Source organism: Mya arenaria, chromosome 4 (assembly GCF_026914265.1).
Source record: "Mya arenaria isolate MELC-2E11 chromosome 4, ASM2691426v1".
NCBI lineage: Eukaryota > Metazoa > Mollusca > Bivalvia > Myida > Myidae > Mya > Mya arenaria.
The window spans coordinates 8,919,462-8,934,738 of NC_069125.1; the positions used below are offsets into that span (position 1 = coordinate 8,919,462).

The 15,277-nt window shown below is 35.2% G+C and overlaps 1 protein-coding gene across 1 annotated transcript in view; it reads right to left on the minus strand.

Annotated features, from left to right (window-relative positions):
* The window catches only part of LOC128232620 (uncharacterized), a 28,705-nt gene that overhangs the window by 1,570 nt on the left and 11,858 nt on the right, over nt 1-15,277 (minus strand). The window contains exons 9-16 of the mRNA XM_052946283.1: nt 14,626-14,723; nt 12,006-12,134; nt 4,053-4,134; nt 3,189-3,323; nt 2,764-2,893; nt 1,587-2,425; nt 949-1,253; nt 159-302 (exon numbers count right to left, since the gene is read on the minus strand). Coding sequence (XP_052802243.1) covers nt 159-302; nt 949-1,253; nt 1,587-2,425; nt 2,764-2,893; nt 3,189-3,323; nt 4,053-4,134; nt 12,006-12,134; nt 14,626-14,723 — 1,862 coding nt within the window. The remainder of the gene's footprint in view (nt 1-158; nt 303-948; nt 1,254-1,586; nt 2,426-2,763; nt 2,894-3,188; nt 3,324-4,052; nt 4,135-12,005; nt 12,135-14,625; nt 14,724-15,277) is intronic.

The window sequence follows — 15,277 nt, forward strand, 5'->3', positions numbered from 1 at the left end:
CATTTGAGACTACTAGGGAGACTTTTAAATTCAATAAGTCACATTAAAAGACCAAGCGGAATATTTTTCCATTCTTTTAATGGCCTCTGGCAAATAGATTTTGCCATTGAGCTAGAAGCCATGCAAACGAGTGTTCACTTGACCAAAGCCATACATACATGTTTTTTGCGAAGAACTGTGTTTATATCGTCGAGGCTTCGGATGAATGCATGAAACATTTTCCTTACACTGGCAGGTGCAACATCATAGACATCCAGAAGTTTTGTGAAGTTATTACTGTCCACTATAAACCTCTCTGACGACTGAAACATGTGTAAAGAACACTATTAGTTCAGGGCCATTTTGGTAACCTTCTAGCCGCACTACCTGTTATGGCCAGTGTATGTGTTTATAGCTATCAATAAATAATAAACAGCAGGTTGGATAAGGCTTTTTAAAGGATTTTCAGTATCCTACTACCGAGTTCAAACGTTTAAACAACCGTTAACAGTAACATTAAACATTTAAATGTTGACAACTGTTGTTTATATGTAATATAAAACCCGCAAGTTTTAATTGTATACAGTGGTGTAATGGATATGGTCACATACTGCAGACAGAGTACTGAAGCTCGATTTATGCTGTCAGTGGAAAAAAAAATCTAATATCTTTGTTATCATTACACAAACATTTTTTTTAAACTTTTATATTTTATCATAATAAAACAGTCGTATATGTGTCTTAGTAAGTTGATATTAATTACGATGGTTTATGGGTGAATAAATCTACAGGGTAATATATCCTTGTTTAAGTGGGTTGTAAAAACAACAAAACGTAGGATAGGGGTAATCCTGAACCGAGGTGTGTGATTTAACATATGCGGCAGAGGCTTCTAGCAGGAGCTACATACCAAAAATATAGGCTCTGCGAAATGCGCTTTTTGAAATGATAAGTTAAAACTTAATTTACCTCTGACGGATTATAAGAGCAAATTTGTGGTGGCACCATACACATATTTTTGAAAATCTCTTCAACATGGTTTGGTGATACAATGTCAGCCACATCGTTGTCCTGAAAGTCAATTTTTGCAACATTCCGAATTTGGGCAATCAGTTCTCTTCGAGCTATCCAAGCTGATGAAGCCTGTTCAAGAGATTTAATCTCCTTCAAATGGACCTCTCTAGGTCCATGTTCTACTTGTATGCTAACAGCCGCAGCATAGGCCTTCAATTGATCCTCGTTTTTAACGAGGTATTTCGTAGAATCACCATCGCCTATAATAAAGATATTTTATCTAAAATACTAAAATAGTGCAATCGGGTACTTGGTAATATCGTCACTATTGAAGAGCTATGTGAAATACATGTTTTTGACAAATGGGAAATACACATTTTACGAAATTGCCATTATACTGATTTTAAATATGAGTAAACCATCAGAACATCATCGTGTGATCAAAGTTTCATTATAAACATAGAAGGGGTGAAGCAGATATAAACAAACAAGAACCAAAACTCGGAACATCCATACATGTATGACTGATAACAAAGTGCATTCCTATACTTTCGCCCTATAAAGTAAAAACAACACATAGCTTAAACACTTACCTAATATGTTTCTAAATAAGCTTTCCCTCAGCTTTTGCACATTTTCAAATTGATTGAGGGAGAGTAATTCACTCTTTCCTTCCCCGCCTTTTGGTGTCTTTATCTTGAATTGAACGACCACCGGAAAATGGTATCTGTAGGCCAAAATGCAGTCTTTTTCCGAAAGTTTTTGTGCTGAAAATGACGGGCGGCCAATGCTTTTCATCTCAGTAACTTTAAAGTGTTCAATATAATTTTCAATAAATGTATGCAAGGTGTTCACTGTCAGAAAGCTCCCAGTGAACAATATTTCGGCAATGTCTTTACACCTCGTACAATCTGTATGTTGGAACAGTTTCTGTTTGGTCTCGTCGGTTGCCGTGAGTGCTTTGATCAATACACCAATATACTTGCTTTCTTTTTTTCTATGGTCCACCGAAGAGGTTGTAGTCGCCGTACTACTGTTAAACTGAACGACAATTTTGTCTTTTAATGCAGCTTTTATCTCGGCATCACCATGACAACAATCCTCAAAAATGAAAACCTTCTCAACCGTTCTTAGCTTTTGTATTTCATTGCATAATTCAACGTCTTGCATCAGTTCATTTTCACTCAGTTGGAAGAAGCCCTCATTGTCATCGATAGTTGATCCTGTAACACTCTTAAGAGGATTAATTGACTGGTCTCTGTTCTCTGCATTTTCTTGTTTCGTCTGGAAACCATGGTGACCCGAATACACCACTATAAGAGTTTTGAGGTTCTGCATGCTTATTTTTTTAAAGGCACTCTGAACTTTGCTCCACATCGTATTGTCTTCCTTGCCTAATTCATTTGGTGTAACAACTTCAATGCTTTCCTCCCTGTTGATTTTGAAATAAACATTATGTTGTCGGATTGTTAATGAATTTGTTTATTTGTTATTGTAGCAAGGGTTCATGATAAAACAACAGTATTGTTTAAAGTTCGACTTTAGTGAGGTCTTTTGGTCAGATATCCAATTTATTAAAGAAGAATGAAAGTGTATGAATACAGGTGTTCCGAATAACAATATGAAATAATGTATGCTCTGGGACAAAACATTATAGAAGCTTATTTTAGCAAAGTACAAAGCGAGGAAGCATTATGATGATGTTCGAGTTATTGCCAAGGTTTAAGAGTTTGCATTATGACAACGACTGCGACAAACTAAAAGATCTACCTGATGCACATGACTGGAACACTTCTACTTGTGATAACCTCTTTCAGTCTTTGCACATCATTGGTGAAGGTTTTAGTTACTTTTTCATTTTCGTCATTTCCTGCTATCAAAATGGCTCCCCATTTATCCCCTGGAATGCAAAATATAAAGGATATTTCATTGTTGTTCAAAAACTCATTATTGCATTGGTCTCTTCAAAAGGGTACCAGTACTGGTTTCTACCACAGACACAGACTAGCTGTTACAGCTTAGGTGAATATATTACAATATTAACAGGATCTTGGTTAGATTTACCAGTAACATGATTTTCTGGTTCTACAATAATGAATGGAATACTGATCCCAAACCGGAAAATAAATTCCCAAACTAATTCAAATAGCTTAATTAACAAACAGAAACTTAAAAGGGCAATTTAAGTCGCTTACCAATAAATGGCTGCAGCTTCGTTTCACAAGTGTGACAAATAATTGGATTCAAGAAGGAATTTCTCATACAAGATGCGCACACCTTGATAGGGGTAAAACACATTTCGTCATGTTTCAGAAACTCGCTTTCAGCCGCTAAAGATAAAGCACAATGTATTATTCAAACCAAATGCATCAAACCCAACTTTGAAATCCATGGTGAATTAACACAAATTTGAGATAAACTTTCTTCTCCCTTGGACAAAAAAAGGTTTTATAGTTTAGTGAGATCCCACTCTAGGTCATGTATCCCTACAGGGTACTTCAAAAGGTTATGTTATATAGTCTTTAACATCCCAACCACACACAAAACAAACTCATTTTGTTGTAGCTTCATTATACATGATCGATTATATATAAAATTATATTAGTATTATATATCTGCCACAAATTTACATTTTTGAACTTTGAATTAGAAAAATGTCACAAGTACCTAAATATCTGCTTTCACGAAGGTCAAGCATTATTTCATTTGATTTATGGTCTAGAATTTACACCAACAACTTATTTATATAGACAAGGGAATATATCAAGTGACAGCAAAATGTTTTCTTAAGTCTAAATGTCTTATACAGAATAGTATATATGCCTCTTGCTAAAATCCAACTCTATAAGCAATTACACAAACCATGTATCGCCCATCTTTTTCAGGTTGATATGTAGATAACTGTGAAATTATTTATATTTGTTGGCATGGACATTCGTGGTTTTCGAAAAAGGACAATTTAATGAGTACTTTAATTTAAGTATGGGATATCATTAATTATATAACGTTTTAGAGCACAATCATTCTGAAGAACTTCACAAAATGAACCAAAAACTCACCAGCATGATTCACTACACACACTTCGCATTCCACCTCGGATTTTCTGGTCCACTTTTCTGCACCTACCTCGCGCATTAGCACCTTTAATTTTAAAGTAAGTAAATAACATAGACATATGTTTAACTACAACATTAAGTTATGTGTAAAAGATATATTTTAAAGTACCATATATAGCCAATAACATAAAAGTATAGAATCTTTTGAAATGTACTTCAGCAAAAATTACACTTTGCTTTCTGACTTTGACATCTTGCATTCTGATATGCACATCTTGCTTTCTTACATGTACACCTTGCTTTATTGCCTCCTTTATTCGCTATTAAGGTGGCACACGCCTAATGGGCAAGTTCTATATATATTCAGGACCTGCTGCTTAATAATATTTAGCTTTAACCTTTTTGGAACATAATGCAAAACATCAAAATGTTTAACCGTCACGGTTAAAAAATAAGGGTTTGAAATTCCCAACCACCTATTTAAGCCGTGACTGCAAGTAAGAAAATCTTCAAAGAAGCTCATATTTATCTGTAGAAAAGAAATGAATAACATTTTAATGAAAATACTGTTTACACTTCTGTAAAAATATGATAGCTAATGAATAAAAAGAAAAACAAAGATGCTTCTGAATCGATTCTAATCGCTATCATGAAACCCTCTAAAGATATGTAGTCCTGTGCTTTACAACATAGGCAATTTAAAGCATTAACTTTGAAGAGTTTCAAGTGGAGGTTTTCATTAGGGGTGTGCTACCGTAAGGCATCTGTATTGCTAACTTCATGTAAGCTCCTTCGTGTGTATTGACTGGTCCAAAGTAACATTCAACGTTTGCTTATGAATAATTGTGCATGCGTATGTTTTCAGAATAGTTTTGCGGTCAATTATCAATTTCTTCATTACTCTTAGATATGATCGTGTTTAATATTCTTATTTCAAGTTTAAACATTATATAATGTACAACGACTGTAGGAAAGTTATCATAACTTATGATAAGTCACTCTCGTTGGCAAGGTGTAGCGCGAGAGGTTTTAGGGGGAAACCGGACCACCCAGAGAAAACGCACTTGTCCGACTTGGTGACCACTAACCAAACTCACATGCGCACATGCAAGGAATCGAACCAGGGTCGGTTAAGTGAGAAGCGAGTGCGCTAACAACTGCGCTTACCGGACATTTATGTTCTTATTTTAGATATCGTTTTACCCTAGCTAGCATTATAGCTTACTTCCTGACTAACTTTCTTTCTTGCTTAGTATTCCAATTTTCAGCATGAATGACAAATTTCTGAAAGCAATTGGAAATACTGCAAAGCATTTCCGTCTGGTTGAGTATAACTTCCCGAGCCTACGCCATATGGTGTTAAAAAACGAAGATGTTTTACATTTTGCTTCGTGGCTTGTTACAAAGCGCTTGCTTGCATGTGCTCTTCGGTTATACGGAGAATGTATAGTTTCATATTGATTTGTAACAGATTATAACACCTCGAGTATTAACTTTGAAAATAAATTGAATGGAATATAGCATGAAACTAGATGACCAATATAACTTTTAACTTTGTACTGTTGCTCAGATGACGAAGTTAAGATACAATAAGGCAAGAAGTACAAGTCAGAAAGAAAGATGTAATTGTCAGAAAGCAAGATGTAAATATAAGAAGGCAAAATGTACAAGCAAGATGTTATTTTTTGCTTTAATGCCCTCCCATAAAATTAAAGCAGTTATGCAACATTTACCACTGTATGTTTTAACACAGGACATAAGAAAAACTGTGCGCAGAATTAAATCAATTGAATGAAGGGTAAAGAAATAATTTGTGATCAACAAAACATGCACTAACACTTCAAAAGGACACAATATGCTCTAAAACTTTAGCCTAAGTTCATTAATCAATCAAGAGCCATAATGTGTACTTAGCACGGAATGGTATTATATACCATGAATGTAAGATGGTCGTCAATAATTGTGTGAAGTATTAAGTCTATTGAATGAAGGGTATAGAAATATTTAGTACAGATCCCAACTTGCCCTAAAAAAAATTTCACACTAAATGTGTCATAAAACTTTAACCTAAGTTTCTAAGTCAATCAAGGTCCATATTTTGTATTTAGGATAATATGTAACCTCATTGTGTGATGGTCCTGAACAACTGTGTGAAGTATTTAGTGAATGACATGAATGGTATTAGAGACATAAGTGAAAACGCAAACATGCCCTTACACTTTAACCGGACGCCGACGCTGGGGCGAGTAGTAACGCCTCCTTATTCTTCGAATAGTCGAGCTAAAAACAACATGAACGAATAAACTTTTATGTGAAATAGCATGAAGAAACAAAATAGCTGAAACTGGATAGCTTTTAGTTGAATAAAAAAATGTAGGTAAATGGATTGATCATGTTCAACGTATTGAAATCCTTGAACCAATTGTCAAAAGGTGTCATCCGCTGGTAGTGTTCAGACTGCCAACCAAGTATGAGGTTCCTTGGCCCAGGGATTTATCAACTGCTTCCAAATATGAGATTCTTAGACCGTGTTGCACAACAAAAGTCAAAAGTAGTCCCGACCATCCTGCCTACGAAGTTTGAGGTCCCGGATACAAGCGTTATTCAGTTATTCATTAGAAACGGATTTTCAGCCAAAAGTCACCTCGACCTTGACCCTTGACCCACTGACCTCAAAATAAAAACGTTTATCTACTGATCATGACCAACCTACCTACTAAGCTCGAGTTCCCATTGGCACTAGCTGACAGTTGACAATATTATATTTATATAATGTCTTGAGCTGAACCAATGTCTCCACATGATCTAGGTACATGCCATTGCAATACGGGTGTAGTGTAACGAACTCTTAAAAACGTTGAAAACGAGATAATAAGTATCTTCCATGGCCGAGAGTGTTAGATAGGTTCATTCCGACCCGAGCGTAGGGTGTTTTGCGGAAACGAGGCTTATCGAATTTTCGCAAAACACCCTGCGCGAGGGTCGGATGAACCTATCTAACACGAGCGGCTATGGTAGATGCTTTTTCTCCCACCTCAGTTAAACAAAATTAAATAAAATTAAATAAAAATGTATTGTTTGATGTATGTCTTTTGCGCTTAGTGAAAATAATTGCGTATGGATAAGCGATATTTCGTGGTTGTCATTGATATGCGCGCAGTGATTCAGATTATGTAATAGTAAAATCTTTAAATAGTTCTAAGGAGAGTGAAGCATTATATATTGAAAGGTGTGTAAAAACTGTTTTATGGTGACATTTGAAGCGAGAAATAATTAAATAGCGTTCTAAATATTGCTACAAGACAAGATTTCCATGATGCTACAGACGACAGTCTTCAACAAGGGAGGTAATTACAATGTGGTGACCATTAAAAAGGAGTTCCATACGGGCATTTTATCTTCGCCCGTTGGAAAGATAATAATTTCTAGCATGGTTAAATTATTGGATCTACTTATCTGACGCGGGAGAAATGAGTTTCTATGCAATTATTTGAAATAAACAAGAGCTGTCGCAAAGACAGCGCGCTCGACTATTTCGCCGCGTTTCAGTGTAAGGATTGAAAAGATTTAGCGAAAAATGCATGGATCACTGTAAAATAAGATTTAAATGTAATACATGATGTATTTGCTGAGATATTAACATAAATGTTGTTAGATGCAAAATTTTAACCAGACTAATAATAAAGGCCCAATATTTTCAATATACAGTTATCTTGGTTATTCAAGTAGGTTGGGTGGTTGAGTACCATTTTATAACGTGTCTATGCAATACATCAAGTAGTTGCATATGTAATTACCTATGTGTGCTTACATGCAAAACCTTAATCAGAATTTCTAAGTCGCATAATAAAGGGGCAAAAATATGCAAGATAGAGTTATCTTACTTGATTATTTAAGAAGGTTGAATGGTTGGGAGCCTGTGTATTAAGTTGTTGTTGTTGTTGTTGTTGAGTTTATAAAGGTCTGCCCGCGCCCTATAATGGCTGCATTATGGCTTGACCCCGTCACATCCCCAAGTGTGACTTAAACAGAATTTTGAATCCAAAGGGGGAGTTTTACCCCCATCGGTTGATGGGATATTCGCCAAAGGAGTAATTTTGTACCCAAAATGCCGCGAAACCTGCGATAAATGACATCTAGAGTGGCCCCACAGCTCTGAATATTGGATATGGTTTCATTGCTCTAGTCTTAACTACAGTTGTAATTTAGATATTGCGTTGTATCTTAAAAAAACATTTACGTGTAAGAATGGTATTTTTCGAGGATGGGCAAGACTCGCGATCAGTTCATTGACAAGAAAGTGTTGTGAGAACAGGACTTTTCGCCCACTACATGAATTTATATTTCTAATATATATATGAACTGACCACTTTGTTGTCGATGCCCAACTATTGCCACACTATTTAATTATTGAAACTTCTTCAAGACCAGACAGTGCGTTAACATTACTTATTTTCCCTACATGTTTTTTAAGTGTTCATGTACATATACAAAGAGGGTTACTATGGTTTATTTCTTTTTAAACAAACAATTAAAATAATAATAATATAAAGTTTTTTTGTTTTTTTGTTTTTGTTTTTTTGTTTTTTTTTAATGTGTATTAAGTTTCAATGCAATACATGATGCAATACATGATGTATTTGCTATTGACTTAAAAGTGGTTACATGCAAAACCTTAACCAGAATTTCTATGTCGAATAAAAAAGGGCCATTGTTTGAATTTTACTTCATTAATTAAGTAGGTTAGAAAGTTGGGAATACATATCTAAAGTTTCAATGCAATAAATGATGTATTTGCTGAGATATTGACTTAAATGTGGTTACATGCAAAACCTTACCAGAATTTCTAAGTGGAATAATAAAGGGCAATTATTTTGCATTCAATGTAAACTAGAGTTATCTAACTTGGTTAATTAAGTACGTTGGATGGTTGAGTACCATTGTATAACGTGTTACTGCAATACATTAAGTAATAGCTGAGATATAAACATATGTGTGCTTTCATGCAAAACCTTAATCAGAATTTCTAAGTCAAATAATAGAGGCCCATTATTTGCATTAAAAACAAAGTAGAGATATTTAACTTGGTTAATTCAGAAGGTTGGATGGTTGAGTACCGTTGTATAAAGTCTCAATGCAAAAACATCAATAGTTGTTGAGATATTAACCTATGTGTGCTTACATGCAAAACCTTAACCAGAATTTCACAAGTCAAATAATAATGGCCAATCATTTGCATTAAATTCAAATAAGTGTTATCTAACTTCATTCATTTAGTAGGATAGATAGTTGGGAATACATATCCAAAGTTTCAATGCAATAATTGATGTACTTACTGAGATAATGACTTAAATGTGCTTAAATGCAATACCTTAACCAAACTGTGACGCCGACTCCGACGCTTGGGTGAGTAGTATAACTCTCCTTATTCTTCGAATAGTCGAGCTAAAAAATGTTGCATATAGTTTAGCATTTAGATTTGACCTCGTGACGTATTGTTTGACCCAACGTTACCCAGTTTTAAACTAAGACAAGAGGGCCAAGTTGGCCCTATATCGCTCAACTGAGTAAAACTTTGTGCTATTGAATTGTTGATAATTAGAGGGCAATAACAGGGATTTGACTTCTCTGATATATTATGCCAATTCACTTTCTCACCAAATTTTGTGATGATTGGACAAATGCTTAAAAAAGTTATTAATAGGACAAGAGCATTTTAATGTTATTTCTATAATTAAAGCGCAATAACTCTCTAGTAAGTACAGCAATTTTTCTAATTATCAAACACGTTCATACACATTCTGACCAAATTTGTCATAATTGGACAAAGGGTTCAAAAGTAATTGATCGGACTACATACTGGATGGTGCCTGTCTGCCGTTCCATTCACCTTAGGTGGAACTAGTATACATCCAGTTTTTTAAACAGGCGTGTAAAAACATGACAAATATGTATTTGTTTAAAAAGATACCAAGGACAATAACTCTTACAATATTAAGGTTGGATTCATATAACTCCTCACAAAAATATCACAATTTTCTGTGAATAAGTTAATAAAATTTGAAGTTGGTACCTTCAATGATTTTAAAACAATAAAATAACAATAAAAAAACCAGATGACCCATATTCAAACTTGACTTAAAAATTATCAAAACAACCTTTTTGACAAATATCCAGGATATTTGGGTTAAAAATGTTACCTCTAGAGTGTTAACAAGGTTTTTCTATATTTGTGCTCTGTGACCTAGTTTTTGATCCCAGATGACTCATATTCGAACTTGAGCTAGAAATCATCGAAAAAACCTCTCTGACAAATTTCCAGGATATTTGGGCTGAAAATGTCACCTCTAGAGTGTTTACAAGGTTTGTCCATATTTGGGCTCTGTGACCAAGTTTTTGACCCCAGATGACCCATATTCGAGCTTGAACTAGAAATCATCGAAACAACCTTTCTGACAAATTTCCAGGATATTTGGACTGAAAAAGTAGCCTCTAGAATGTTAACAAGATTTTCCTATTTCCGGGTCATGTGGCCTAGTTTTTCATCCCAGATGAACCATATTCGAACTCCTCCGAGTAATTACTGGGACAAACATCCTGACCAAGTTTCGTGACAATTGATGCAAACATGTGACCACTAGAGTTTTAGCAAACTATGTGTGGACGGACGACGAACGACGGACTATGGTGAGCTAAAAGGTCAATTATTCTAATAAAGTTTCATGAAATTTGACCAGGAATATTCCAGAATATAGCCCCCAGAGTATTCACAATGACTTTCTAAGATTTGACAAAGTTTACCCGTGTGAGGTAGTTTCGAACTGATCTAAAATTTCATCGAGGGAAATAGTCCGATTAAATTTCATGAACATTGGAGCGGATATATGTCCTCTGTTTGTTCGATCTAAGATTTGACCTAATGACCAAACATTTTGCATCACTTTAAATGTCTATAAACATTATACCAAGTACAATTTCATAAGAGACCTAGGTTCTGACATCACGTGACACAGATTTAACTGGTCAATGATTTCGACAAGAAAATATTCTGATTAAGTTTCATAAATATTGGATCAAATATATTCACCCTTTAGTATGTTTCAAAGAACTTTTTCTTAGATTTGACCTAGTGACCTATATTCTGACCCCATATGACCAACATATAAAATGCGATGAGATCAAGTGTTATATATCATTCAAATCTGTTTTTTTTATAATCTGACCAAATATTGCTATGATATGGTTCGGGATTATTTTTTGGACGTAATGTTTGATCACATGACACCCAGATTGAAATTTGCCCAAGAGTATATCAAAGGAAAATATCCGATAAAGTTGGACAACTATTTGACCAAATAAACTGATTGGTGTGTGTTCCAAAAAATAATTCTAAGATGTGAACTTGTGATCTAGTTTTAACCCCATGTGACCCATTTTTTGCGAGCAGTTGAGACATGATCAAGGGAAACTGACCAAGTAATCTGAACATTATCTATTAAATCCCTACCAAAATATTATTCCGATAATATGGTTCCAGACAAAACACCTATTAGATTACATCTAGAGACCAATTTATCACATGTGACCCAATCTTAAATCTAAACAACAGTTCATAAAGTCGGATGAATATTGAACCAAATACTGCTTTTTGTTTTTTAAAGATTATTCTAATATTTGACACAGTGACCAATTCTTTTAACCCATGTGAATATCTTTTACAAGCGGTCGAAATTTACCAAGGGAAAAGTTCTGGATAAGTGTTAACACCTTCTGACTTATTTCTTCCAATATGTGGTTTCATATAGAAAAGTCGGACGGACAAAAGAACGGAAGGAAGGTTTGACGGACGGGCGGACTGACGGACGGAAAGAAGGAAGATCGGACAACGCCAAAACAATATACTCCTCCCGAAACCTTCGGTTCGGCGGAAGATACAAAGCTGAATATATTTCTTACCTCCAGCTCTTTAAGCATATCAGAAATCTGGAATGTTTTTCCTAACGTATGCTGTCTCGGGCTTTCAACACAACTGTCGGCTAAATCCAGTATGACTTTCCTAACCCGCTTATTTTTCCAAATCGCTTCCTTTAAAAAAACATCAATGAACCATTTGGAAGCTGTAACGTATTTAATTTTTGCATTTAGAAACACAATACAATAGAAGAAATTGGATGTTATAAGATTTGGAAATTGTAATGTTTTTTACAAACTGTCAACTATGATATCTAAGCAACAAGCGATTGTTTATCCGTAAAACATATGTCTCCCCGTCTTCCGCATGCCAACTGTACAAAAACTTTGACGAAGTTCTAAAGACATATTATATGAAAAAGATCTGTCGTAGGACAACGCGCTCGATTATACGCCATTTTTTTCCATTTTTTTAAAAGTGATCCTGAAATTGACCCTGAGGGCGCTTAACGCAATCCAAAAAAGGTCTCCATAAACTCTTCCTTTATACCAATGTAGTCGTATAATGTCAAGCCTAGCTTAATTTATTCAGAACCGACCGTTTTTTATTTTTAGTAACAATAAACATGACCCCAGGGGCCAAAAGAACAGTGCCATGAATGTTCACCATAAACACTTCCTTTATACCAAGTTTGGTTATAATAAGTAAATCCTGACCTTAGTAGTTCAGTACCAACCGTTTTTCTAATTCTAGCAACAGTTACCTTGACCTGAAACCTAGGGGTACCAAACGCAGCCTCATTTCTTCCTGTATACCAAGTTTGGTTGCAATATATCAACCCTATTTAAAGGCATTCAGTACCAACCGTCTTTTTATACTTGTCTTTACTGTGACCTTGACCCCCAAGAGCCCCAAATGCAATCCTTTAAAGGTCTCCATATACTCTACTCATGTACCAAGTTTGGTCAAAACATGTCGATCCTTACTTAAGATATTCAGTACCAACTTGTTTTCTATTTCTATGTGGGAAAGACGTTGACCTTGACTTCATGGACCCCAGACCCCATCCCATGAAAAGTCTCCATGAGGTCTACCTTTATAACATTTTGGTCACAATATGTCCACCCTAACTAAAGTAATCAATCGTTTTTCTATTGTTAGTATCAGTGACATGACCTTGACCATTGGGGTCCCAACCCCAATCCACTGAAAAGTATCCATTAATTATTCCTATATACCTAGTTTGGTCAAATTATGACAAATCTTATTAAAGTTAAAAGTTGAAAAAACGATACCATAGGTGATTTTGACGCAGCCCTCCCGAAAAGGTTTCACTTGGTGATCTTTTTTTATAAAAGCGTGCCTTTCAAAAGCAATAAAAAGGTCAAATAAAAAAGAAATAAAAATTCAATAGGCTCATAATTTGTATGTAGCTTTAATATGGAGTAATGTAGCCTAATTATGTGATGGCTACTGTGAAAAGTATGAAGGCCGTTAAATGAACTATACTTATCTGAGTTAAAAACTCCAAATGCCGAAGCACTTTAATCACACTTTTTAAGTCAATCAACGGCCATAATTTGCCTTCAGTATAATATGGAGTAATGTTATTTAAATATATGATGGCCGTAATCAACTATATTGTCCTTAAACTTTAACCGGACATAATGTGCCCTAAAACTGTAACCTATGTTTCTAAGTCAATCAGAGGCCATAATTTGTATTCAGGATGATAATATTATGGTGTTATGTACCCTAATTGTAATCGACAACGATTGTATTAAGCATAAAGTCAATTGAATAAAGTACACAGAAGTTTTTAATGAAAATCCCAACTTGCCCTTGACCCGTACACAACTTGCCATTAAACTTTAACCTACGTTTCTAAGTTAACCAGGGCAACGACACATCTGTATCCATCCATTTGGGGGCAAAAAAGCAGTTTGAGTCATAACGGCATGCGCATATGATAACAATTGTGCATTTGAGCTTACCTTGACAATTATTACACTCAGAGTGTTGGCCCTTTAGGTACATGTGTGTATTGACACTAGCAACATATGTACGAAGTTTCAACTGGATATCTTCAATGTGTTTTACTTAGGTTATGGCAAAATTGAAGATGTATTTTTAACAATGACACCGACGCCGACACCAAGGTTATCTTTTTAAAATGTAATGTATCAAGGATTAAAGTGTCGTTGGAGACATATTGTAAAAACCGGTCATGGATTATCATTTATATTAAATATAATGTGCATGAGTTGCACAATTACCAGAAAGGAAACAGTGAGACCTTGACAATAGAGAGGATGCAAAACACTACACATACATGTTTGTTTGCGTGTACATGTTGCTGATGGCCTTACAATTTGTTTCTCGTTCTACTTGCAAGGCAAAGACTCTTAAACTCTCGTAGAAAAAAACGCCGTTTTCGTGATGGTGTAAACTTCACTACCGTTTACCTACAGATACCTGTCCTCGATTATAACTTCTCGCTTTTAACTTCTACAAAGTACACTTACCTGGATGACGATCACATTCACACATATCCGTAGAAGAAGCATTTCGCAACCCCTCCAATAACTCAAACCTTCGTTTTGAAAACCCCCCAGATAAACTTATGAAGTGGCAATGCAGATCTGTGTACATAAATTAGTTTACCTGAATATTTTCCTTCAAAGACCATTTTGACATAGTCTGTAGGGTACAGTTTGCAAACCTTTTAACTGGACTGATTCCAGTAAGTAGTTCTCTAATCACTGAAATACAATTAGATTTCTTCATCAATGAATAAAAACTTCATTTTTTTACGGTCATAATATAGTCTTTGCTTCAAATATTTTAAAATAATATTTTCCACAATGACAAGCCTTGTGCATTAATAATTGTGCTGAAACATCCTGATTTGACACATTATTCATGGGCATGCGATACGGTTAGTCGCAAAATGTCCAAACTAGCTAAAATAAGTTTGGCCCTTGACCGTGACCCTAAGGAGCCCAAACGCGGTCCCATGAAAGGTCTCCATAAACGTTTCCTATATACCATGTTTGGTCACAATATGACAATCATATCTACATTTATTGAGTACCCATCGTTTTAATTTTTAGTACCAGTACCCTTTACCTAAACCCAAGGGTCTCAAACGCAATCACATCAAAGGTCTCCATAAACACTTCCAATATAAAGTTTGATTACAATATGCAAACACTTACTTAAGATATTCAGTACCAACTGCTTTTCTATTTTTAGTTATTATGAGACTGACCTTTAGCCTAGGGCCCCAAAACGCAACCCAATGAATGGTTACCAT